Raw genomic sequence first — 24,156 nt, 5'->3', positions numbered from 1 at the left:
GGTGCCCAGTGAAAGTGCAGATTACCAGGCCTGCCCCGGACCTGAGGGTCGGGGCCTGGGGTCTGCATTTAACCAGTTTTTCTTCACACTAAATTTTGAAAATCGCTTTTGTACAAAGTTTGGATAATATAAATTGTGCATACTGATTAGTAATAAAAATCGCTATGCATGTTTGAAAATCCAGATAATTCTTAAACATCAAGACAGGCTTTAATACATTTCATTTATTTTACAATTTAACTTAATCTAGACTGTTTAACTTTTCATACAAACTTAATTTTAAAAATAGTCACTTGCTGTTTTACATACAAAAGGTTCAAAACAAATGCTTCACCTGGAGCGACTGTGGCTCTGCTCCCAGCGTGTGAGCGGGGCCGTGAGGACGGAGGCCGTCGGCCGGTAGTGACCTCAGGTGGCCAAACACCCCCCAACCCCAAGGCCCCGCTCCAGGCACGGCAGCTTTACTTAGGGTTCTGTTTTGTGTTTCAAGTTTTCCAATACAATTCCTCCCCAAATTTATTTCTGAGGGTGGAAAGCCACTTTAGGGCTGACTGTTCTTGTAACTTTGAGTGAAACGCAAAGGATTTCATTCCGCTCAGAACTTGAGAAGTGGTGACTCCACGTTTTCCTTGTCAGCCTCGGGGCTCAGCAGGATCAGAGGGGAAGCCAAGTCTATGAGCTGCAGGAGAGAAGCCACAGAGGTGAACGGAGCGTCCACACCGCCCCTTCCCGGCCCGCAGACCCCGAAGGACGGGTCCCCTGAAGACCAGGCTGCCTGCGGCCAGCTCCCCGCGGCTCGGCACCCAGCTGCCCGGCGAGCCTGGCGCGGGCCCAGTGGAAAGGCACCTTGGCCACTGTGTGTACGCAGCTGGAGGGAGAAGACGCCGTTTCTCAGACGTTTCTGCTCGCGCGGCGCAAGTTAAGCACCCGGGGGCCCCGGCCCTGGGAGGGTTCCCGGGCGGCTTCCTGCTCGCAACTTGGCGAACTGTGCGCTCACACCGCTAACGGTGAGGCGAGCCGAGCCTCGTCGCCCTCAGGAGCCCCAGTGGCCACTCTCCAGGGTCACCGGGACGTGCCTGGGGGAAGAGCAGACCCAACTGAGAGCACCCAAGGCCAAAGCCAGCGGGGCCCCTGCCGCGCCTCACCTGTCCCACCTCGTGGCGGGGGTTGGCCACAGCTCTCCTGTTGGCATCTGGGGTGTTTGTCAGGAGGTCAACCAGGGGCCCACTTCCAGACCCCAAAGCCACGCTCGCCTCCGGAGTCTTGGAGAAGTCGATGAGCGGGAGGTCGCCCAGGGGTGTGGCTGCAGCCCGCAGGGTGATGCTAAGTCGATCCAGTCTGACATCCACGAGAAGAGCCTAGGAAGAGACAAGATTGAAAGGCGATCCCAGCATCTTTTGTCAACCATCTTGGGAAAACGAGTGGGCTTTGCTTCGGTCCCACGCGACTGACAGTTTGGAAACCCAAGGAGGGAGGGCTGGGGTGGGCCCTGGTGGGGAGAGGGGCTGCGGCGGCACGCACCGACGGCTCCTCCTCACCCGCGGCCCTCCAGCCCGTCCACCCCCTCCTGCCCTGCTTCCCGCCTCCCACCCTTTGAAACCTGGCCGTCTCCACGGTCGGAAACAGGGGAGGCGCGGCTTTCGTCTCCTCCAGAGGTGGGAGGTCCTGACCCCTCCCTTCGGTGCAGCTGGCAACAGAGGAGCCGGGGTCACAGATAACACTCTGCGGTCACCCGGGGGGAGCCCAGGACAACACAAGTCAACGCGGTCTGCTTCTCTCACCTCACTGGGTGTTGTAGCTTCAGGTGGCTGTGCTTCGTCCAGCGCTCCTTCTGTGGTGATACTTTTTGAAAAAATGAAATCACTCTTTTCCGGAGAAAAGTTAAGTGCCTGCGGCACCACAGACGCAGGAGGAAAGCTCCCATCCGGGGACCAGTCTGAGGGCCCGGCGGCAGGCCTGCTGTCACCCTCTCTCACTGATGCAGTTCTGCGGGAGGGAAAAAGGGCACCTCATCAGGACACTTCTGGGTGACGCTCGTTTGTCTGGCTGTGACTCGGGAAGGCCGTTTTTGGAGAAGCGTCGTCCAGTGGAGAGCAGCCCGGCTCTGGCTCCGGCTACTGCAGGAGGACTGCATGGTCTCCGAGGTCCCTCTCAGCACCAGCTACCAGTCTGGATCCCACGTGCCTATTTTATGCCCTTTTCCGTAAGGTATTAAAGAGGAGGAACAAGCGAGGACCACGTGCGGGCGTCCCGCCTCCGTCCACGCGCGGTGGCCACGTCCACCCTCCCGCCCGGGATGCCACCTCCTTGGAAGGCCTGGGCCCGCGGACGGGTCTGAATGCCCTGGTTACACACTCTGCGGCGGGGCCGTCCCCATCCACCTGTCACCCTGCAGATATGCCGCCCTGGTGTCTGTGTTTCCTGTTAGACGGTGCAGGGAGACCTGGCCGGGCCGCCACTTCCTGCTGCATCTCCAGGCCCAGGACAGAGTCTGCCGCCTGGCGGGCCTCAGACACCCAATGACTTGGAACCGAATTACAGGAGGAAAGCAGCAGTTTCCGTAAATTAATACAGCGTCTTTTCTTTTTAATATTTTAAAGGCTTCATAATAATTTGAAAGAATTTTTCCCTCTGCTGCTGCCTGCAAACCGACGACGCAGGTGAACGGAGCACGTGACTGGCCCCGCAACGGGCCTGTGTCTTACTGCCCGGCGTCCCTTCTCCCCCACGTAACACACAGCCCAGCACTTTCTTTCTCTAGTCTTCTCTGTCCTCCCAGAACTCAACAGACACGTACATGCCCGACACCCACTGATGGCAGATCTGCGCACTAGTGCCCCCAGCCTTTCCCAACGCTCCGCCACGAGGAGAGAATCAAGGCCTGGTGCCGCACCGAGCCTGTTCGGTCTCCTGCACAGACGAAGCAGGACCAGGGCCAGAGAGTGGGAGACGGGGCAGAGGGGGGTGGGCAGCGTCTTTTCCCAGGAAGCCTGGGTGTGGCCACCCTGACTGAAAGCCTCGAGGGCAAAGCTTGGGGGCTCTCGCTGGAGCCCGGCCACAGGACGGCTCCTGAGTGTGCAGCTCTGCCTGCCCCAGGGCTCCTCCCTACGGGAGACTCTGCTCTCCCCCAAGGGTGTAACGCGGTCCAGGCATCCTCCTCGCTTGCTCAGGCCTCCGGCCTGGACCCGGGATGTGATGCCAGGAGAGAAACACAACCAAGGAACAGGTGGCCTGCCTTGCCCGCAGAGACCCACCAACGGGAGGGCGTGCAGTGCGGCCGGGCTCCCCCACGGCTGCCGAGAAGCAGTGACGAGCCCCAGTCTGGCTGCTTCCTGACCGTGATTTCCCAGCACACGATCACTTGAGGTTTTATGAATTTGAAACAAACTCGGTGCAGCCTTTAACTCTTACCTCACTGCAGATTTTTTCTGGGGCTCAGAAGAAAGTCGCCGAGCAGACACCCGCAGCGGGGAAGCCAGAGCCCTGGGCACCGTTTTAGGGGTCGCCAGGGGCAGGCTGGAGAGTCGACGGCTGGCAGGCGTGGGCAGGGCTGACCGGCGCCCCGTGCTCACGGGGGTCCTCACGCTGCTTACGAGGCTCTGCGATGCTGAGGACCATCTAGCAGGAGTGCTGTGAGCAACCCTAGAAACACGAAAGTCTTAAGCAGAACAAAAAAATCTAACAATTCAGCCATGCGCTAACGCGGTAGAAAGTCCGTGGTTTCAATGTAGAAGATTCAAGCCAGCGAAGCCCATTAGAGCCCTGTCCTCTGAGCAGGGGCTGCTGCCACCGACCCCCCGGGAGCCCCGGCACGGGCTTCGGTTCCTCAGTGGGCCCATCTGAGGTTCTGATCCAGTGCGGCTGCACATCACGGGTGGTGCAATGAAACGCTCTTCATGGGAGCTCACAGGGATCTCAGAGTCACCTCTTGCTGGCGTAAGTACTTCCACAAGGAAGTCCAGACCCAGGGCGGGCCCGGCTGGGCACGCGAGCGGACAAGCACTCTCCCCGTGTGCACCTGCTCCTGGGTCTAAGGCCCCTGCATCAGGTGTGAACACAGGTGAGTGACCCAGGGCACCGGAAGCCTGTTTCCCACGCATCTCTCCTTCCCACCTGGCGATACCTGTGGCTTCACCTGCCAGCGTATCCTGCCTCCCTGTCAGTTTGTTTTGTTGTTGATAAAGGAGAGAGGCCGAATAAAGTAAACTGTTATCTCATTAAATAAAGTCAAGGACCTCCCACCAACGTGGAGCCCGTGGGAAGCCAGAGGACACATTTATCCTCCATCAAGGACAGTCTGCGTGCTCAAGAAGAGTCTAAACGCAGACGTTAACATCCACTGAAAGACACGGTGACTGCAGGAGCGTGGGCAGGAGAGAGCGCCGTAAGCCAGCCGCCGCGCTCTGCAGGCTTCTGGAACCTGCCCCACGTCCTTCCCTGCTGAGCACTGGCAGCTCCGCTAGGAACTGCAGTGAAAATAAAGACAGATATAAACAAATGTAAGCTTCAAAGCAACCCTGGCAGGTAGGAACCGTTTCCCTATTGTACAGGCCAGAAGACCGAGGCACAGAGAGGCGAATCGAGGCCGCCAGTGGCCATCAGGTCTGGGTCTTGCCCTGACCTGCTGTGCGAGGCGGGAAGGCGGCTCAGCATGGCTGATACTGTAAGGGAAGCGTCTGGCCCAAGGCCAGGAAGTGCCTCCCAAGGTCACACACAAGGGAATGAAGGCCCAGAGCCGCGCAGAGTGGCGGGCGGCCCAGGCTGGGCTGGGGCAGACCCAGGATCAGGGCCCTGCTCTGGTGCTTGCCCTGCCCATCCCACCCCAGCAAGGTCTGAAGCAGCGCTCCCACCCTGGCCACACGCTGGTGCCAGGAGCCCAGCCTAGGGAGCGGTGCTCCTGTGCGTCAGAGTGACCTCGCTTTTGCCCCGCCCCCAGCGGATGGGCCCAGGACTGAGCGGCACTGGGCCAGGGTGCCTCCACTGTGACAGCACTCAGAGCTGGGCCGGGGCCCGGTCACCAGAGGACCCGACGTGTGGGGAGCAGCCCAGCCACCTCAGCTTGTGGCAGTAAAGGTGGCAGCAGGAGCGCAGTCAGGGGAGGGGCTGCCCCCCATGGGCACGACTCCCAGGCATGCAGCACTGCTGTGCTGTGCTCGGTTCCATCCCCACGGGACAGGTGGGGAGACGAGGTCAGAACGCTCGGTAACCTGCACGGGATCCAGACCACACGGTGGCAGCACTGGGACTCACACCGGAGGCTGAGCGGTTGAGCCAGGCCAGTGGTCTTCAAACGGGGTGCACACGAGTTACCGGGGAGACCCTGCAGGCCCAGGCCTCCACCCCGCACCCACCGGTCGGAACCTCCGCGGGGGCTGGGCGGTCTGGCTGGAGGACCGCAGGTTCAGGGCTGAGGACCGGCACCCCCGGCCCTGGGGGTGAGTCTGAGGCCGCCGTCATCACGAGGGGACACAATGGCGGCTCCAAGAGACCAGGCTCAGGCCAGGCGTGTGGAGCCAGGCTTTGGGTCCAGAAGTTACCAGGAGCCTCAGTTTGTTCTCGTGAGAAAAGAGCGGCAGGGACATACATACACACCAAATGTAAAATAGATAGCTAGTGGGAAGCAGCCGCATAGCACAGGGAGATCAGCTGGGTGCTTTGGGAGGGAGGGAGGGAGACGCAAGAGGGAGGAGATACGGGGATATATGTATATGTATAGTTGATTCACTTTGTTATAAAGCAGAAACTAACACGACAGTGTAAAGCAATTATACGCCAATAAAGAAGTTAAAAAAAAAAAAAGAGAGAGAGAGGAAGCAGACCGACTCAGTACCTCCCCACCGACGTGCAGGACTGCGGCCTCTGCGCCCGACAGGACTTTGGTGTCGCACCGTCCAGGGGTTCACCTGAGACGAGAAGGGAAGTGACGGTCAGTCAGATGCGGGTCAGGTGATGCATCCGCCTTCATCAAACAGGCGGTCCTCCTCCAAGTGTCCCATGTTTCCAAGTTGCAGTGAAGATGGCACGTAAAGTAGACGAAGGCCAGACAAGCCAGAGGGAAAACCTTCCGGCCCTGGCGTGTGGGAAGGGACATGTCCTCCCTCGCCGGGGACCCACCGGGCAGGGCTGTGGTGCCCAGCCAGCGGGTGCAGAAGAGGAAGAGTCCTGGTCCCCCCACGGCCCTCAGCCTGGCTAATCCCCAGACGGGGACGGACCCCGTCGGGTCTCCCCGTGAGCCCCGCCTGCAGAAGCAGCGCCAACACGGGGGGTTCCAGGCGGGCCCCACAGAGCCCGCCACCGCCTCGGCTCTCGGGAACCAGGAGGACACGAGGTCATCTTCAGACGTGATGTTATTTATGCGCCGTCTGGCGGATGACGAGCATTTCTGTGTGTGTGATCTCATCTGGTCACAAGGCAACGACCAGCGGGCTCAGAGGACTGAGCCCCGGGCCACCATCCACGGGGACCAAGTCCCAGACTCACCCGTGGGCCCCCAAAACCGCAGGAGCCAGGCCCCCTGGTAGCAAGCACCCTGCTGTGCTTTGGAAGCCACGGGCAGAGGCCGAGCCCAGCCCCCAAGGGGAAGGCGGCCCGGGTCTCCGAGGAGGCAGGGCAGGCCCAGGCCCTGCTCCCGCGGGTACCTCGCCCCCGGCCCCCCATCTCAAACCAACCTGCACCTGCCCCCTCGCCCCGTCCTCCCTCCTGCCCCCGATGCACATCTCTGTGCCTCTTCACGGCAAATCTTCCCAAAAGAGCTGCCCGTACATGCTTAGCCTCATCTCCCACCTCCTGTTCTTTTCCAAAGTTGATCAGATCACGGCGATCCACACCAACAACAACAAAAAATGAAGAGATTCAAAATGGCAGGCTCCAGCCACACCTACCCTATTTCCACCTTGCTTGTTTCCTGAGCTGTTTACCTTCTACCTGTAAATTACATATCCTGCTGCGTCCTCGCCTTTCAGAACCTTGAGGTGCTGCGGTGTGAGCCCAGCGCGCTCACAGCCGCACGGCCCCGATCCACGCGGCGCCTGCGCTCCAGGGCCTCCGTTTTGACAGCTGAGTCTAACGGAGTACACAGCCCGTCTTCTCGCGGTGCCCACCCACCCGCTACCTTGAGTTCGTAAGAACTGCCTCCAGGGACTTCCCTGGTGGCCCAGCGGGCCAGACTCCGCGCTCCCAATGTAGGAGACCCGGGTTCGATCCCTGGTTGGGGAACTAGATCCTGCACGCATGGCATAACTAAGAAGTCCACACGGCACACCGAAGATCTCGCATGCCACAACTAAGACCCGGCGCGGCCAAAATAAATAAATTTGTTTTAGAAAAGGAACAAGAAACCAAAAAGAACTGCCTCCATCGTTTGCTGGTTTCTTATTTGGGGGCCTGTGACGAAATGTCCTGTGACCTCTGTCTTCGGGAGCGTTTCCACGTGGCTACCTCTCGGGCTCTGAGCCCACACGTTTCCTGGAGGCCTCTCTCCCAGACCAGGCTGGGCCCCTCACTCTCACCGCCTCCTCTGTTGGGTTCCCCCTTTTCGGGCCCCATAACTGCTTCTTTCCTGTTTCCTCCCTCATCTTAGTGGAAGACTCTCCAGGAGCTTCCAGAGAGTGCACAGGAGGGCAACTGTTTTTGTGGAATTTTAGAGGATTAAAGTACCCTTATTATACCCCCGTCAACCAAGGCTTAGCCCAGGGCCCGGGTCTGAAGGGCTTGGAAATGACTCCCTCCCGGAGCTGCAGGTGCTGTTCCCTCCGAGTAGCTTCTGATCCACGGAGACACCTGCCGGTCACCCGGGTCTCCGTCCCTCCTGTGGCACCTGGAAGCAGTCACAGTAAATGACACTCCGTCCCAGGAGTGTTTTCAGAAAGTCGTACACGAAAGGCTCTGCTGCAGGCTCTGTCCACACCGTCCCCATGTCTCCTCTGTGATGACAGCTAGTGTCACACGGCAGCCAGAGTGAACGGCCACCGCACGGGCGGAGCTGCACGAGCTCACCAGCACGGTGGCGCCCGCAGCCTTGCAGTGCAGACTTCGTGGGAACCATTCGGCCCAGGACGAACGACGAAAGGTGAGCCTGCTACGGACCTGATGTTGCGAAGCAACAGGAACAGCCTCGCAAAGCGGGCGTGCAGATGTCAGAAGGGCCGAGCGGCTGAGGGCCCAGACTGGGCAGCGGAGGGTAGGAGTCCTGTGGCTCCACGCGGCTGACAGCCGGGGGGTGGGGACCAGTCGGCAGCCAGGCAGCGCCTCGGCCAGAGGTGCGTCGGGCTCTGGGCGTTTGGGAAGAGGAGGCAAATGCTGCTGAACACAGTCCACGGGCCCCATGCCAGGGGCTGCCCCAAAGACCCCGTCTGTTAGGGCGTCCGTGTCTGCAAACACACCAGGTTCTCGGCGGCGGAAAGCTAAACTTCACCTGCAGCTGACGCTGCTCCTCTGAGGTCCAAGCTCACACCCGGCCCTCGGAGCCCGTGGGCGCCGCAGACGCCACGGGTCCACACTGGACGGCTCGTCTCCACCCCGAGCTGCTCTCCCTCCGGCCCTCCATCACCACGGTGCTCCTGCCAAAGCCCTGGGGTCAGTCTGAGCCCCCGAGGCCACATTCCCTCCTGGTCTCCCAGAGCGTCCCCGGGTCGGAGCCCTTCTCACCTTCGCTGCCACCGCCTCCGCGATCTCTCGTCTGGACCCCAGCCAGGCGTGAGCATGGTCCCCGTGCTCCCACTCTGGCCACAGGGCCTGTCTCTCCCGCTGCTGAGGGATCTGTCGAAGGTCATGTTCCTCCCTACTCAGACCCTCGCAGGCACCCCCTCTTGCACGGGTATGCCGACGGCCACCTCCACGCAGGGCCCACACAAGCTGGCCTCTGACTGCCTCTCCGTCTCTGTCTCTTCTTACGCTTCTCCTCGCTCACTAACAGGGCTGCGGTTGCTGGTTTCGATCAGTATCTGCTCCGCTCTTCTTAGAAAGACACTTTAGCTGAGTGTAGGAAAGACCCCATACCTTAGCATCGCCTGCAGCTAAGTGTGGTCACGGGACTAAGTCCCGAGCAATGACTTCCACAGAAGGAAGTGGCATGTGCAACTTCCAGTAAGTATCCTTGGAAGGTAGGGCTTTGACCTTCTTCACCTATTTCATCTTTCCTGCTGGTAGGTCTGAGGGCTGGAGCTGGTGCAGCCATACTAGATCATGAGGAAGAGAAGCTAATCATGGCAAAACAAGATGGAAGAGGCCCGGATCCCTAACACAAGGAGAGCGATAGCAGCTCTGGAAAATCTATGTAGACTTTCATGTGAGAGGGAACTAAACATCTATCTTGATTAAAACCAATGCTATTTTGGGCTTGTAGCAGAATCTAATCCTAACTTAACTATACGTCCCTACCACTCCAGCCTTCGTTCTGTTTTCAGAACTTGTCCAGCATCTTTCTGCCTCAGGATCTTGGCACTTGCCGTTTCCTGCCTGGACCGTTCTCCCTCTGGCTTTTCTAATGGCTGCCTTCTCCTCATGGTTCAGATCTCAGCTCAGTGTCACCTCCTGAGGGAGCCTGCGCTGACCATCTAAGCTTAAAGAACCCCTCTATCTACATTCTTCCCCATCCTCCTTTATTCACTTATGATCTGAAAGTATACTTATTTGACATTTATCTTTTACTCTTAATACGTACGTTCCACAAGTAGGGTATCTGTCTTACCATTACATCCCTTATACCTAAAAGAGTGTCCAGCACTGGACAACACTGCAAAGAACGGCTCACCCTTACCTAAGCAGTAACTCAAGTGAGGTTGTCAGGTGTTAAAGGCCACCTGCACTGGCCAGTGAAGCTGACAACTTCAAAATAGTCAAGCCACTCGAAGGCATGGGCTTGAGAAAGGAGGCCAGAGGTGTGCTCCCCCTTCACCAGCTCCATGCAACCCCCTGCATTGTACACATTTATCAGATTAACTCACCTTGACCACACGCCCCACCTACTACTTGCCGGACACCATGCAGGGCTTTTTGCCTGGTAGCGCTGCCAGGATGCCGGGGCAGGTGGGGAGAGCCCAAGGACGCTGGAAATGCAGGGGCAGAGTACTAGAGCGGAGGGAGCTGCAGAGAGAAGGGGCTCTAGAAGCCGGGGAGGGAGCCCGAGTCCCCGCCGCGTAGCGAGCAGCAGTGCACATGGGGCAGGCTGCCGGACAGACAAGAACCACCACCCGGAACTCGGCCTCCATCACACAGGCCGGGAGACACGCCGAGGGGCCGGAGGGGGCGCCTCGCGGGTGCAGCGCACTCACGAGAGGCTCAGGAAGGCTGCACGTTAGCTGCAGGGCTAAACGATCCCAAGATTAAAGGCCAAGACCTGCCCCATCAAAGCTCTAAAAGAGGCCCCCAAAGGATCAAGTTCTCCTGAAATTTAACTGTCTGCCAAAGCAAAATTCAACTTCTTAAAGAAAGACAACAAAGTCCACACGTACAAAAATATAAAACTTATGATGGGGGCTTCCCTGGTGGCGCGGGGGTTGAGAGTCCGCCTGCTGATGCAGGGGACGCGGGTTCGTGCCCCGGTCCGGGAAGATCCCACGTGCCACGGAGCGGCTGGGCCCGTGAGCCGTGGCCGCTGAGCCTGCGCGTCTGGAGCCTGTGCTCCACAATGGGAGAGGCCACAGCAGTGAGAGGCCCGCGTACCGCAAAAAAAAAAAAAAAAAATTCAAAGGAAAACATAAACACCATGAGGACAAGAATGGGGAAACTATAGTGTCAGAAATGAAAATTTAACTGGATGGGCTTAAGAGCAGATTAGACACACTGCAGAAAAAGCTGTGTACACATGGGGACGAGACGGTAGAAACTATCAGAACTGAACCACAAGACAAGAGGCTGGGGTGGTGCGGGGAAAACAAAGCTTCGGTGACCTAAACGACAACGGAGGCCTACAACACAGGTAACTAGAGTCCCAGGAAATGAGGGGAAGCAAGAAAAAATACTTGAAGGAATAATGGACACATTTTTTTCCAGATTTGATTTAAAATATCAACCCACAGTTCAAAGTAGCTCAAGAACCCCCCAGCAGGCTAAACACAAAGGAAGCCATATGAAAATACCTAAACATCAACACGCTGAAAATAACAAGAGAAGATCTTAAGAGCAGCCATGCGACAATGATATGTTACATAGAGGGGAGGAATATAATATAAGGTAAGAAATTCACTGAATTAACCAACACAAAGAAAATTAGAAGACATATATAAAGCGCTTTAAGTAAAATGAAAGCAAAGAAACCACCATCACCAAAAGCAACAATTTTTAAAATTTTAAATATAATTCGTTCAATATTTTAAAAACACATTAAAAAAATAAATAAAAATAAAAAATATAAACACATTAAAGTTCATCTATTACTTACCAGTAGAACACTTAGGAATTTTAAATCGATTTGCAGGGGCGGGCATAACCTCTGTCTTGGAATTCAGACCGGAATCGCGCCTTCTCGTTCTCCCCGTCTTACTCGTCTGAGAAGACCGTGACAAACTGAGATGAGAGTTCAGCCCGGGGCCTCCCTGTCCTGGACTCTGGGGTTGGGTGAGAGCTGCTCTGGTGGGCGCCCTGGGCTGCTCCGCTGTCGACTCAGCAACTCCGGGCCTCTGGCTCTGCCTGCAGGACACGGCGGCAGGGCCCGGCTGCAGACACAGCCGCGGCAGGACAAGTGCCGTTCTGCCCGACTGGCTGGTGTTTGACTGGGAACTGTCCGCAGGAATGCTTGGACGTTCCCTCGGCTTAGCTGGAAGAGGAGACGCAAAATCTGGTTATCACTCAAGCTGATGTTACTTTTAAATTATGCAGTTAGTTCTCTCTCTCTGACACACACACAAACACACACACGATATGCTAATCTACCTTAAAATATTTTCAAATGAGGAAAATTACTTATTTCTATCATGGTGATTTCCATATTAAAAAAAAATATGACATATGAACAATATTCTGTACGTCCATCAGGCAACAGCCTCAAACACGGGACAACCCACATCGCTCGCGGCTGAGCTGAATGTAGTCTCAGGGGCCAATTCTGGACACAATTACCAAGATGCATATAAGGATACGTAAGTTCAAGCTCTCCTATCTTCACTGATTATGTTGACTGCAGAAAACTACCCTAGCTGAACAGGTGAAAATGGATGGTCTAGACACATGCCCCACCTGGCCAGTCAGGGAGGTGGGGAGGGAAACTAGAAGAGAAGACAATCTTTACTGGTCAGTTCCTTTAAATTACAAGGAAGTTAGGGCATATCAATTATGAGCGTTATTTAAATCGGCATAGCAGATGAACTAGGGTGAATCTACTCAGCTGCCAGTATACGCAACACAGAGCTCCATCTGGTAAAAGGTTCTTAAGAGAAATTTAAGAGAATGACTGAAGCCACAGCTCACGTTACACCGTGTGTAACGGTTTCACAACGCTCTCCTCATCACACTATCGAATCTGATCCTGGTGATTTTGCTACGTACAACAGAGAAACATACACTCACCAGAAGCCTCCCCTCAACCTGTCTCAACCTTTCCCAGAGGCAGGATCAGAAATCGTAAATAAACAAAAATGGTGCTGATGCCCTGAACCATTACAGCCACACAGACCTCACAGCACCTAATGTAATGGAACCTTTTTTCACTGAACACGTGCCACACGCGAGACACAGGAATGGGACTTTACGTGGTTCTTCTAAGGCCCACAAGGACAGCGCGAGGGAGGTGTCATCCCCTCAGTTTGTAAAGATACAGAAACAACTTAAGTTCTCTTAACCACCAACTGACAGGGTTCCAAATCCCATCAGTCTCATTCAGGAGTTTAGACTTTTCACGTTTTGTATACAAAATGCACACTAGGCTGCTTAGCCTATGGTCAGAGTCTACACAGCAAATATAATTTGAAGAGAGTTTAGTCCTAAAGAGCAGGAAGTCGAACGCCTTTCCCCATAGCCTACTGGAGTTTCTCCCCTTTACAGCTAGATGGCACCCTTGGCTTGGAAAGATGAAAAAGTTGCTTGAATTTAAAGAGGTTTGGGAGTACAGATTTAAATAAACACACAGGAGTTACAGGGGTCCTATGCCCTAGACTATCTGGAACAGCCCTACTTTAAAAAAATCCGTGTCTAGTCACACGAATGAAGCTGGCCTCAGTGTCCTTCCAGGTCCGCCGGCCCCGGGAGAGCGTGCCCACGTTGTGACTGCTTATCCTGCCCTGAGCTAGGACTGCCCCTCGGAGGCGGGGAAGCACCCGGAGGACAGGGACCCCGACAGTCTCCCCTGCCCCGGACCACAGCAGGCCTTCCAGAACCTCCTGCTAAGTGGTTCTGGGACAAGTCTGGCAGGAACGGACGGTGCTCCGGGCCGGCCTTACCTTTGCCAGCCGCTGGAGAAGCACCCACGCTGGCGGCACTCACTCCCGAGACGGGCCCCGAGGAGGACCTCCTTGCAAGACTGCCAGCACATCCAGGTGGTTTTAACATGCTTTTCTTCAGCCCACACTAAAACAAAGACTTCATTACTACCCGGGGCTTATTACTGCAAAAGTGGTTTTTTTTTTTTTTTTTTTTTTTTTTTTTTTTTTTTTGTGGTACGAGGGCCTCTCACTGTTGTGGCCTCTCCCGTTGCGGAGCACAGGCTCAGCGGCCATGGCTCATGGGCCCAGCCGCTCCGCGGAATGTGGGATCTTCCCGGACCGGGGCACGAACCCCTGTCCCCTGCAACGGCAGGAGGACTCTCAACCACTGCGCCACCAGGGAAGCCCAAAAAGTGGGGTTTTTAAATGGCTTTTACTAGTTTACAAATTGTCTTGAATTTAAGGAAGGAAAAGGTCAAGCAGTACTTCCCACAGAGTGGCCGACCAAGCCCTGCATGAGGAACGCCGGGCAGCCTGCTGACGGCTGATCTGGGGCCTGGAGCCTGGCCTACGGAGCCAACAGCTGCGAGGCCCAGCGCTGGGCAGCCGTAACGAGTCCCACCAGTGATGTGGCACTTTTCACAAGCACACACGGCTCAACGCTGGACCATGAACAGCAGAGACGCGGACGGTAGTCCCCCCGCCCGTGAGGGGCTGCAGTTTCCAGAGCACTGACGTTCCACCTCCTCGGTGCACGGACGCAGTGAGGGAGACCCTGTGCTCACAGGCTGACGTTCCTCAGTCCATTCGGCTCCCCGGGGGCAGAGGCCGGCCCCTCACACATGCCAGGCCTGTGTGCCCTGCATTTCGCCAAGCTGCCTCTCTGGTTTTCCACAGGGTCCTATTGTCAACCTCCCTAACCTTGATTTTAATCAAGATGCATCCCACGTGGGGCACTTCCCCGGCGGTCCAGAGGTTAAGACTCTGCGCTCCCACCGCAGGGGGCCCGGGTTCAATCCCTGGTCGGGCAACTAAGATCCCACATGCCGCATGGCGCGGCCTGAAAAAAAAAAAAAAAAAAAGACACGTCCCCTGTATACAAAGCAGCCCCTTATTCCCTTCGAGCCCAGGCCAAAGCCCCCCTCGGCACTGGCCAACCCACCTTGTCTGGAACAGGGAGCGACCGCTTGCCTTGGACCACGTGGTGTCCACCGGCTGGCAAGCTAGCGACGTCCCGGGCGGCACGGGGCTTGTCAGCGGGCACGCTGCTGTGGGAATCCTTTTCGTTTAGCATTTTCATCCTGGAAGGACTAGCTCGTTTCTCTTTCATGGGCTGAAAAATTGTAAATTGAAATGTGAGAACTATCTAGTCTTTCACAATGGACAGACACACGAAGGCTTCGGTTAGAGCAACTGCAGCCACCATCCATCTCCCGACACAACACACAGTCCTTAATTCATCACCTGGATGGAAAGGAATATGGCGGTTCACTTCCTCCACCAAACTACCAGACAGAATGGTGATGGAGGTGGCTTCCTCACTGAACACAGGGCAAAATAATACCAAGACAGAGCGTTAATAGGAGGAGCTCCTCTAGAGCTCCTCCTCAGTCAGGATTCATATTTAAGGGGGATAATGAGGAAACTGGGTCCAGTTACATAAAGTTTAAAATGCTGTACAGAACGGAATCATTCATTAAATGGTCATGGCCTCTGCCAGAGGGGCTGCTTAACTGCAATAAATCTTCATCTAGGACTGAAAGCCATTTTTCTTTGGCAAGCAGAGTCCAACAGAGAATAAATTCCTGACACTCAGGTACAAGGGCATTTGTGGAACAAATCCACACTTCCGTAAGTAACCCCTCATACCAAGACTTCATAAGAAGCAAAAGCAGCTCATAAAGCACTAACTTTTTCTTTCCTTTACATCATTTTTTAAAATTGAGATATACTTCAGGTAACATAAAATTCACCATTTTAAAGTGTACATTTCAGGGGTTTTTAGTACACTCTGTGCTGTGCAACCAGTGACAACGTAACTTGAGATCATTTTTGTTGCTCCTAAAAGAAACTCATGACCATTAGCAGTCACTTCGCATTCCTCCAGCCTCCCAGCCCAGACAAGCCACAGATGCACTGTCTCTAGCACATGACTTGCCTATTACGGTCACTTCCTGTAAACGAGGCCATACGACGTGGGACCTTCTGCGTCCGCGTCTTTCCCTGGCCTAGTTCCCCAGGGTCATCTGTATGTAGCGTGTGTTAAGCCCTCCATTTCTTCACGGCTAAACATATTCCATGTGTGGAGAGACCGCGTATCCCTTATCCACTCATCAGCCGATGGGCATCTGGGTTGTTACTGATTTTTGGTTATTATGAATAACGCTGCTATGAACACTGCTACGCAGGTTTTTGCGTGGACATTCGTTTTCAGTTTTTTTGAGAATGTACCAAAGTGTGGAAATTGCTGGGTCACGTGATACTTCTATGTTTAACTTTTGCAGGAGCTGCCGACCTGTGTCCACGGTGGCTGCACCACTGCAGTCCCGTGAGCGACGCACGGCCTCACCCACACTGGCTGTTCTGTCTCCTAACTATGGCCATCGCAGCAGCTGCCGTGCAGCCACTTCTAAATACTACAATCAGGTGGTCCAGCCGTGTCTGGAGGCGACCCTCGCAGGGCTGGCCTGTGTCAGTGAGTCACTCCGGACGTGAACGACTCGCCCCACAGAAACAACGTGGGGAGTGCTGGGGGTGCCCAAGTGAGCTCAAATGCCACCCAGGGGTCCAGCTAACACCTCACTGACCAAAACCTCAGCTCTCTGGCAACAGGGCACTACTTCGGACCAGGAAAACAAAAGGACCCAGAAGCAGCAAAATTATACCCCAACTCCCTGTCCTGAGTCCACGTGTTACACACAGAACCACGCTGCTTTCATTCTAGAAACATCACTTCAGAAATTTACACCCAAATGATTTCCAGGAAGAGGAGTTTGCACGATTAAAGGGGCGGTCTCAGCCCTGGGGAAGCAACGGTTGCAGGGCCCATTGGTGCAGGGCTCTGCATGCCGGACCCACTTTCAGCTTGGTTCAATTCTGGGTTCTGATAGCAGGGAGTCACGTGGTTCAGATGTGCTTGTAGAGGGAAACGATTTTCTAGGCCCTTGCTGGGTGTTCTGCATTGACCTAAACCTGCGAACAACCCCACAAAGCATCATCCCTCTCTAACCGGCTCGGAGAGCTGGGAAAGGGGGAGCTGGGAAAGTGCACAGGGCAGGCTCCACGCTGCTCCTCCCTGAGGCAAACCCAGGAGGCGGCTGTAATCTGACACCCACCCTCTGCGGCCCCAGAGCCCTCCCACAAGAGCCCCTAGGACCCCTGCTTCCCAGAGATGGCTGCCACACCCCAAAGGCACACAAGTCCACGGCCACCTCCCAAGGCAGTGCATCCACTCGTGCCTGGGAGGGAACAATCTAAAGCCAGTCACGGTTAAGGGGGGAGACCAATGGCCATTCCCGGAGGGGGGGGGGTTTGGAAGAAGGAACTGGTTAACGCACATAAAATCCCTAACGGGTGGAATGTCCAGCTCTGTAGCAAAACAGAATTGAGGAGGAGGTGTTTTTAAGTCAGCACAGTCGCGGGCCACCCGAGCCACACGGCCCAAGCCCAGCTCCCCAGGCCACTGGCACCGCTCCTCCTGGACCCCCCCACGCCTACGCTTCGCAGCCCTCAGAGCAGCCACGCACTCCCAGGTCCCTCCCCACAACGGCTCCTGCGCTAGGGCATAAACCAAGAGGGCTCGCAGGCAAGGCAGCGGCTGGCTCCCCGGATAAACGTGCTGCTGGGGGTGGTCGTGGCTACCTTCTCCAGGGCCGAGGGAACGCTTTCCCCTCTAAGAGACGAGGCTCGGGGCGGCAGCAATTTGCTGGTGACCCTTTTCTGAGTGCCAGCCTGGTCCGGGGGGCAAGCAGCGCTTGGCCCCACTGGCAAAGCAGAGCACGGGGCGGGCGGCGGCCCCGGCACCTGGGGGCGGCTCGCCTGGGCAGGAGTAGCCGGAAGGGCCGCACCCGAGGGGCGCTGGGGGCCCCAGGGTGGCGGCCCCCTCAAGGGGCCGTCCGACAGGTGGTACGTCTCCCTCTTCAGGGCCTTGGGGCTTTTCTTCGCTTCGTTTTCTCTCTCAAAGAGGTTTATTTTTAGTTTTGATTCCTGTATGAATCCCTCCACTCCCTGGCTCCCAGGGTCTTTGGGCTGGGCAGCTGGGGCCGCCTTGGTTTTGCTGTTGTGTTGTATCTGTAAGGCCAGTAAGTGAGCTTCTTTATAAACTTCCACAAATTTTTCCCCCGTCAGAGGACTCCAAGTGAAGTGACTTTCCGACGCTGGCAAAGGAGGCTCTTCAGGAATTCGATGATTTAATTCTAAGCTGGCGGCAATACATCTTTCTCTATGGCCAACAGGTCCAAGAAAGACTTCATCATCTTCAGTGGCACTGTTTTAACAGAAAAGGATTATTAATAACACGGGCATTTAAATGAAAGACTTTACTGAACGTGGTTATTACAAAGGCAAGGGAAGAAAACTCATTTGTTTACCTTGAAGAAGACAATGAGAGATCAAAGTCAAACTTTTCATCAGCCAAGAGAAGAATATCTGGGGAGGAAAAAGTCAGCAATTATTTTAGGGATGTGGGACTGATAACGAGAAAACATCACCACAGTCTCTATAGCTGTCAAGCTATTTTGAAATCTCACTTCCAAAAGTGTGACATCATTATTTTCACAGCCACATTTTCTTAAGGGGCGTTAGATTATCTTATTTTTTCCATTTCCTTTTAAAAATAGCATCAGCCATTCTGTTTGCTAAGCTGCCACCAAACTATAAACTTCATATACCACTTTCACAAATCTTACTTTATTTGATCCTAATAAACAATGCACCATGTTTATCAAAGCCATAAAATTTTAAAATATACTGATAGCCTAATTAGGTCCTACTTAGTCAATTCAATTAATCCTAACTACCTAATCAAGGAAAAGGTAGAAAGCACAATTGCACAAAAGAAATAAAGAGAAATAGAGAAAGAGATTAAAAGATTCATAAGCTAGTTTGTTCAACTCTGTGCACATAAAGCTAAGAACTTGGCTGACAGAGATAATGTTCTAGAAAATAGAATATTTTTTGTATTTAAATGATTAAAATCGATTTATTTACAAACCTGACTCCAAAAGAAAGAAAAAAATCTTAATAGTTCAATTATCACAAAATAACCGGAGAAACTGATTAAAGAGCCATTCTCCCCGAAAAAAGTATAAGTCCTAGATCGTTTCGCAGGATGTTTCTATCAAATCTTTCAAGAACATGTCATTCCAAAACCATTTATACTGCTCCAGAGGACAGGAAAAGAGAAACCTTCCAGCTGGCGTCTATGAAGCAAGCACAACCACACCAAAAGCCTACAAAGGTTGCTCTATAAAGAAAACTAAGGACTTGGCTTGTGTCAACATAAAAATCCTAAATAGGAATGTTTGCAAACAGAACCCAGCAACACATTAAGGGTCGATGATGACGACTCTATCGTGACCCAGTGAGGTTCAGCCAGGACCTCAGGACTGCAGGACAGTTTAGTTTCACACAATCCAGTAGCATGATCACATTACCAGACCTAAGCGGGAAGCCAGGGTCACCTCCACATGCACTGACAAGGCACATGACAAAACGCAACATACATGGCTGACTTTAAAAGAACTACAGAGAAAGTAATAGACGTATTTTATCATATAAGGAAGTACCCATCTCAACCCAAAAGCCAAAATTAGATTTAATGGGATACCATCAGAAGCATTCCTCCTAAAGCCAGGAGCAAATATATATTACCAGTTAGGACAGATGAACTTATGCTGAAGTAACAAACAATCCCCAAATCTCAAGTGGCTTTATAACAGCAAAGCTGTATTTCTCACTCAGACTGTCTCCCAGGGCCCCATTCCATGTCCCCCTCACTCCAGAACCCAGGCTGACAGAGCCTCCACCATCGGAAGCACTGCTGGTCTTCATAGCAGAAGAAAGGGGAAATAGCACATTCCATGTTGGGTCTAAAAGACCTACAAGTGACACATAACATTCCCCTTTCACTGGACATCTGAGGCAAATCCAACTTTAAGTGGGCAGGGAAGTACAATTCTACCATGTACCCAAGAGGGAAAAAAAAAAGCAGAAATACTGATGAACAGCACTGCTGACTACCGTCTACACAAGTTAACCAGAAGCCTACATCAGGCTTAATGGAAAACTAAAGAAGAGACTTCTTTAAGGCTGGGAACATGGCAAGGCCATCTACTGTCACAATTCTTAACATTAGTTTGGATGCATTATAACCAACACAATTAGACAAAGGAAAGAATCTGGAGGTTAAAACGACCACAGTGCACAGATACTACGATTACAGACACAAGAAAAATCAAGAAAATCAACTAAAAACTACTATAAATTGTAAATGGATCAAAGCACATGGCTGACAAAATTATTACACAACAATCAACAGCTTTCAGGACATCCCTGGCGGTCCAGTGTTTAAGAGTCCGCACTCCCGACGCAGGCGGCACGGGTTTGATCCCTGGTCGGGGAGCTAAGATCCCACGTGCTGCACGGCACAGCCACAGAAAACAAACAGACAACAGCTTTCACATCTAAAAAGAACAGAAGATACAGTGGAAGAAAAGACCTCATTTACTGTAGCACCAAGGAAATGCAAAACACCTATGAAGAAACCTAACAAGAAATATGCAACAGGGATATTAAAAAAAGCTTAGTATATCATAAAGGTAACATATCAAATAAAAGGGGAAAATGGATTACTCAATGCATGGTATTGAGATAAACTTGATAACCTTTTTTGGGGGGGAAAATATATGTATCTAAAGTTTGGTCCATACCTCATACCATACCAGGACAAATTCCAAATAAGTCAAAGACTTAATTAAAAAAATGAAACCCTAAGGGAACAAGAAACCATGGGGAAATCACTTTATAACCTGGTGTGCAGAGGTCTAACTATGATACCAAACTGGAAGCCATAAAACAAAAAGTTGACAGTCCAATATATTAATAATTTAACATCTCTGCATGGCAAAAATCACCACGAGCAAAGTTAGAAGAAACAAGCAGGGAAAAGAACACGCGCAGCTCACATCACGAAGGGCCGACTGGTGAACAGTGCTACAAACTGTAAGAAAACAACTAAGGCAGAACGAAGAACAGACAAAGGATATGAGCAGAGGAAATTTACGGGAGATAAAGTGAAATGTTCTTAAATACATGACCAGAAGTCCGGCCGCACTCAAAATCAAGAGTAATGACAAATCCTGAGATTCCTGAGATTCCACTTTTCATTTATAAGATTGTTAAAAATCAAAAAGTTTGATTTGTAAGTTACTACGGCCCTACAGAGGGTAACCTGGCAGTATCTACTAAGTAAGAAATGCACATACACTTTGTACACTTTGACCCAGAAGTCTACCGCCGTCAAGTATCCTGTATTATTATTAATTTTTTTTTTTTTTTTTGGCTGCGCTGCACGGCTTGTGAGGTCTTAGTTCCTCGACCAGGGATTGAACCCGGGCCCTCAGCAGTGAAAGCGCCGAGTCCTAACTACTGGACCGTCAGGGAATTCCCCCCATGTTATTTATTGCAGCAGCACTTGTTACAGCAAGACACCAGACACAAACTAAATGTTCCCGGATAGCAGACAGGAGTACAGCACAGCCCCACAGCGGAATGGAACACTACTTAGGCTCAAAAAAAAAATAGTAACACTTCATATATTGATAGACAAAGATCATCAAGATAAATTAGGTGCAAAAACCAAGATGCAGAACAGAGTTCTATATGCTATAGAAAAGGGGGACTCGAATGACACATGCTGCCTTGCCCTTGCACAAGTTAGGTCTGGACCACCCAGGAGACCGATGACATCAGTGGCCTTTGGAGGTGGTAACTGGGCAGCTGAGGGACAAAAAGGTGATGGAGACGTACATTTCACTTTTTACGTGTCTGAACCTAGGAAGTCATTTTTACAGGTCACTGCTACAGACTTGCATCTGTCTGCTGTGGAGCAAGGAATCCCGGACCGCGAGTCAGGGGAAAAGCCTTCTACACCAGGCTCCGCGACTGGCCCCGAGCGGCCTGGGCTGGGAACTAGATCCCACATGCCGCAACTAAGAGTTCACATGCTGCAGCTAAGGAGCTCACGTGTCACAACCAAGGAGCTGGTGAGCTGCAACTAAGGAGCCCATCTGCCGCAACTAAGACCTGGCGCAACCAAATAAATAAATAAATAAACGTTAAAGAATAAAATAAAATAAATACTTATGAATAAATATTAAAAACAAACAAACAAACAAAAAAGTAGGTGGAGGTGAGTGAACATGGCTGAGACCAAGGTGGTGGCATTTGGGTGGAACTGGAAAGCGGTAGATGGATCCAAGCTATATGGTGGAAATGACAGTAACTGATGACTGAACGAATGTGGCAGCTTCACAACTTTCACAGCTGGGTGAACGGAGAGGCAATTTACTTCCATTAGAAAGACAAAGAGCCTGCTAAGAATAGGGTGGGAGGGGGGTACCTGCTGAGTTAAGAGGTGGGAGACATTTACATGAAGATGCCAATTACAAGGGCAGGTGAACACACAAGTCCAGAGCTCAGAGGAGAGGCTGCGCTCAAGACAAAATGTGGGCACCACCAGAAAGGAGAATGGATTTAAAGCCATGGGACTGTCTGAGAACCTGTGGGGGGGAAGTACAAAGAGACCCCAGACCAAGTCCCGGAGAGAGGAAGAGAAGTCTGCAAAGAGATGGAAGTACACCAGCCAGGGAGGCAGGAGGAAAACCAAGATGCCCCGGAAGCCAAGCAAGGAAAGCTTCCGGAAGGAGAAAAGGTCAAAGGTTACCGAGAGGACAGAAAAATGAGAGATTTGGCAACACGGATGTCCTCAGCGACAGGTAAAGGCAGCTTGAGTGGAGTGTCGGGGCAGAGGGGGTTGGCAGGGGTTGAAGGATGTGAAAAAATAGTGAAACAAATACAGAAGGTTCTTAACTCATTCTGTGAGTCTGCTGTCACCTCCACACTCAAACCTTACAGGAACAGAACAAGACAGCAAAGTTACAGGCCAGGCTCACTCACTAACGTGGTGGCCAAGATCCTAAACAAGTCTCAGCCAGAAGAAACCAGCAACAAGCAAAAAAAAAAAAAAAAAATGGCAACATCAAATCCAATTCCACAAATATCCGAGTGCCTATCAAGTGTCAGGCACTGAGGACGGTGCAGTTAAATAAAACCAACAAGAATCTCTGCTGTGACAGAAGTTAAAACTGTGGGGTAAAGGGAATGTAGAAAAGCGGAAAATAAAGTTAGAGGGATGCAAACTCCTTAAACACAGGGACCAGGAGTTTAACGGGTGCAGAGCACGGGATGAGCAGTGAATAAATAAACGGGTTCTCGCAGGAGCATTAAATCGACCTGCATCTTCCCTGAGCTCCCTGAACCGACAGCGCCGTAGTAACAGGGACGTACCATCCTTCTTGGGAACCTCCATCTCCGCTTCTCGGGCCAGGCTGGCTGAAGGCACCGTCACTGCCGTCCCCTCCTTGCGTGGCGAGGGTTGTCAGAAGTCACTGCAGGGACCAGAAGCAAGAAGTGAGCGGATGTCAGAGCCCAGGCCCCGGGTTCCTCCAGCCCCAGGGAAGCCCCGCAGCGTGGGCCGCTGCAGCTTGGACTGGGCAGAGGGGGCTGGAGGCCGCAGAGGGGGCTGGAGGCCGCGGCGGGTCAGGGAGGACGGGGAGGCCGGTAGAGGCCACCAGAGCCGCAGCCCGAGGCCCTCCGCGACGCACACCCCGGGCTCGCACGCCTCCGGGCCGGGAGCTCTGGGGCGGCGCCGACAGAGGGAGGCCTGAACGCCCCGGACCCAGACCTGGACAACCGAACTCCTGCGCTGGACTGCTGGGGGCTTTGGTTTGACCCCAGGGCGACCCCGTCCTCGCCGCACCGCGCGAGGGGCCCCCGGGCCGCGCCCCTGCCACGCCCGAGTCCCCCGGGACCCCCGGCCCGAGCCGCCCGCCGCGCCTGAGGACCCCGCATATGCGCCCTCACCCCGAGCTGCCGCGACGCCCCGGCCGACGCGCCTCCGCCCCGGGTTTAAACGCGCCGCGGCGGAAGCGCTGCGGGCTGCTCATTGGCCGGTTTGAAAGGCCTCGGAGCTCGGTGCATCCTGGGGTTTGTAGTCGGAGTCGCAGCAGAGGAGCGCGGCGCGCGTGCGCACTGCTTCCGCGCTCTTCGCTTGCCCGAGGTCCGCCCCGGGCCTGCGGTGAACCCGCAGCGTGGTGCAGGGTTCCCTAGAGCTCGCGTGGTGTCTCCGCAGGCTCGGCATCAGGACAGCTACACGTTGCAAGGGACATGGTTCTGATCCCAGCTCTTCATCCCTAAGTAAAAGTCAGATTCCTATCATAGGGTGTGGACGTGACGACCAAACAAAATAGGTGCATCTACCTGCTTTGTAAAGCATTACGGATCAGTTCTTAAGAGCTTAAGAAGACCCATCCCTGCCCCGAGGAGCGCCCGGGTGACTCTGGGTGACCAGACATCCTAGTTTACGCCCCTGGACCAGGAGAACCTGTCTAGGGCCCGAGCACGGGCTGCCCTCTGCAACCCCTTTAGGCTTAGTCCTGGCATCCCTGACACCTCGTTTCTATCCGGGGGCTCCCTCTGCAGCTTTCAGCCTCACTCTTTGCCTCCCCCTCCACTGCACTCC

The 24,156-nt window shown here is 53.5% G+C and overlaps 1 protein-coding gene across 1 annotated transcript; it reads right to left on the bottom strand.

Annotated features, from left to right (window-relative positions):
* Positions 1-205: 205 nt before the first annotated feature.
* On the bottom strand, positions 206-23,541 carry GTSE1 (G2 and S-phase expressed 1). Its single transcript, XM_067010438.1, has 12 exons — positions 23,499-23,541; positions 22,923-23,023; positions 17,945-18,002; positions 17,217-17,841; positions 14,518-14,688; positions 13,374-13,500; positions 11,381-11,755; positions 5,831-5,903; positions 3,412-3,642; positions 1,782-1,986; positions 1,146-1,358; positions 206-679 (listed from the first exon to the last, which is right to left on the bottom strand). Exons 2-12 carry the CDS (start codon positions 22,942-22,944, stop codon positions 596-598), a joined length of 2,184 nt encoding a protein of 727 aa, XP_066866539.1. The 5' UTR covers positions 22,945-23,023; positions 23,499-23,541; the 3' UTR covers positions 206-595.
* Between the last annotated feature and the right edge of the window lie 615 nt (positions 23,542-24,156).

Source organism: Kogia breviceps, chromosome 12 (genome assembly GCF_026419965.1).
Source record: "Kogia breviceps isolate mKogBre1 chromosome 12, mKogBre1 haplotype 1, whole genome shotgun sequence".
Classification (NCBI taxonomy): Eukaryota; Metazoa; Chordata; class Mammalia; order Artiodactyla; family Physeteridae; genus Kogia; species Kogia breviceps.
Note: the sequence above shows the minus strand (reverse complement) of the source record. Positions and strands in the feature narration are given on the sequence as shown.

Coding starts and splice junctions, on each gene's coding strand:
- GTSE1 (XM_067010438.1), bottom strand. CDS start 22,944: ATGGAGGTTCCCAAGAAGGATG. Junction 3,643..5,830: donor TCCTGCACGTCGGTGGGGAG/GTACTGAGTCGG, acceptor TCGTGTTTCTAG/GGTTGCTCACAGCACTCCTG. Junction 680..1,145: donor CCCGCCACGAGGTGGGACAG/GTGAGGCGCGGC, acceptor TCTCTCCTGCAG/CTCATAGACTTGGCTTCCCC.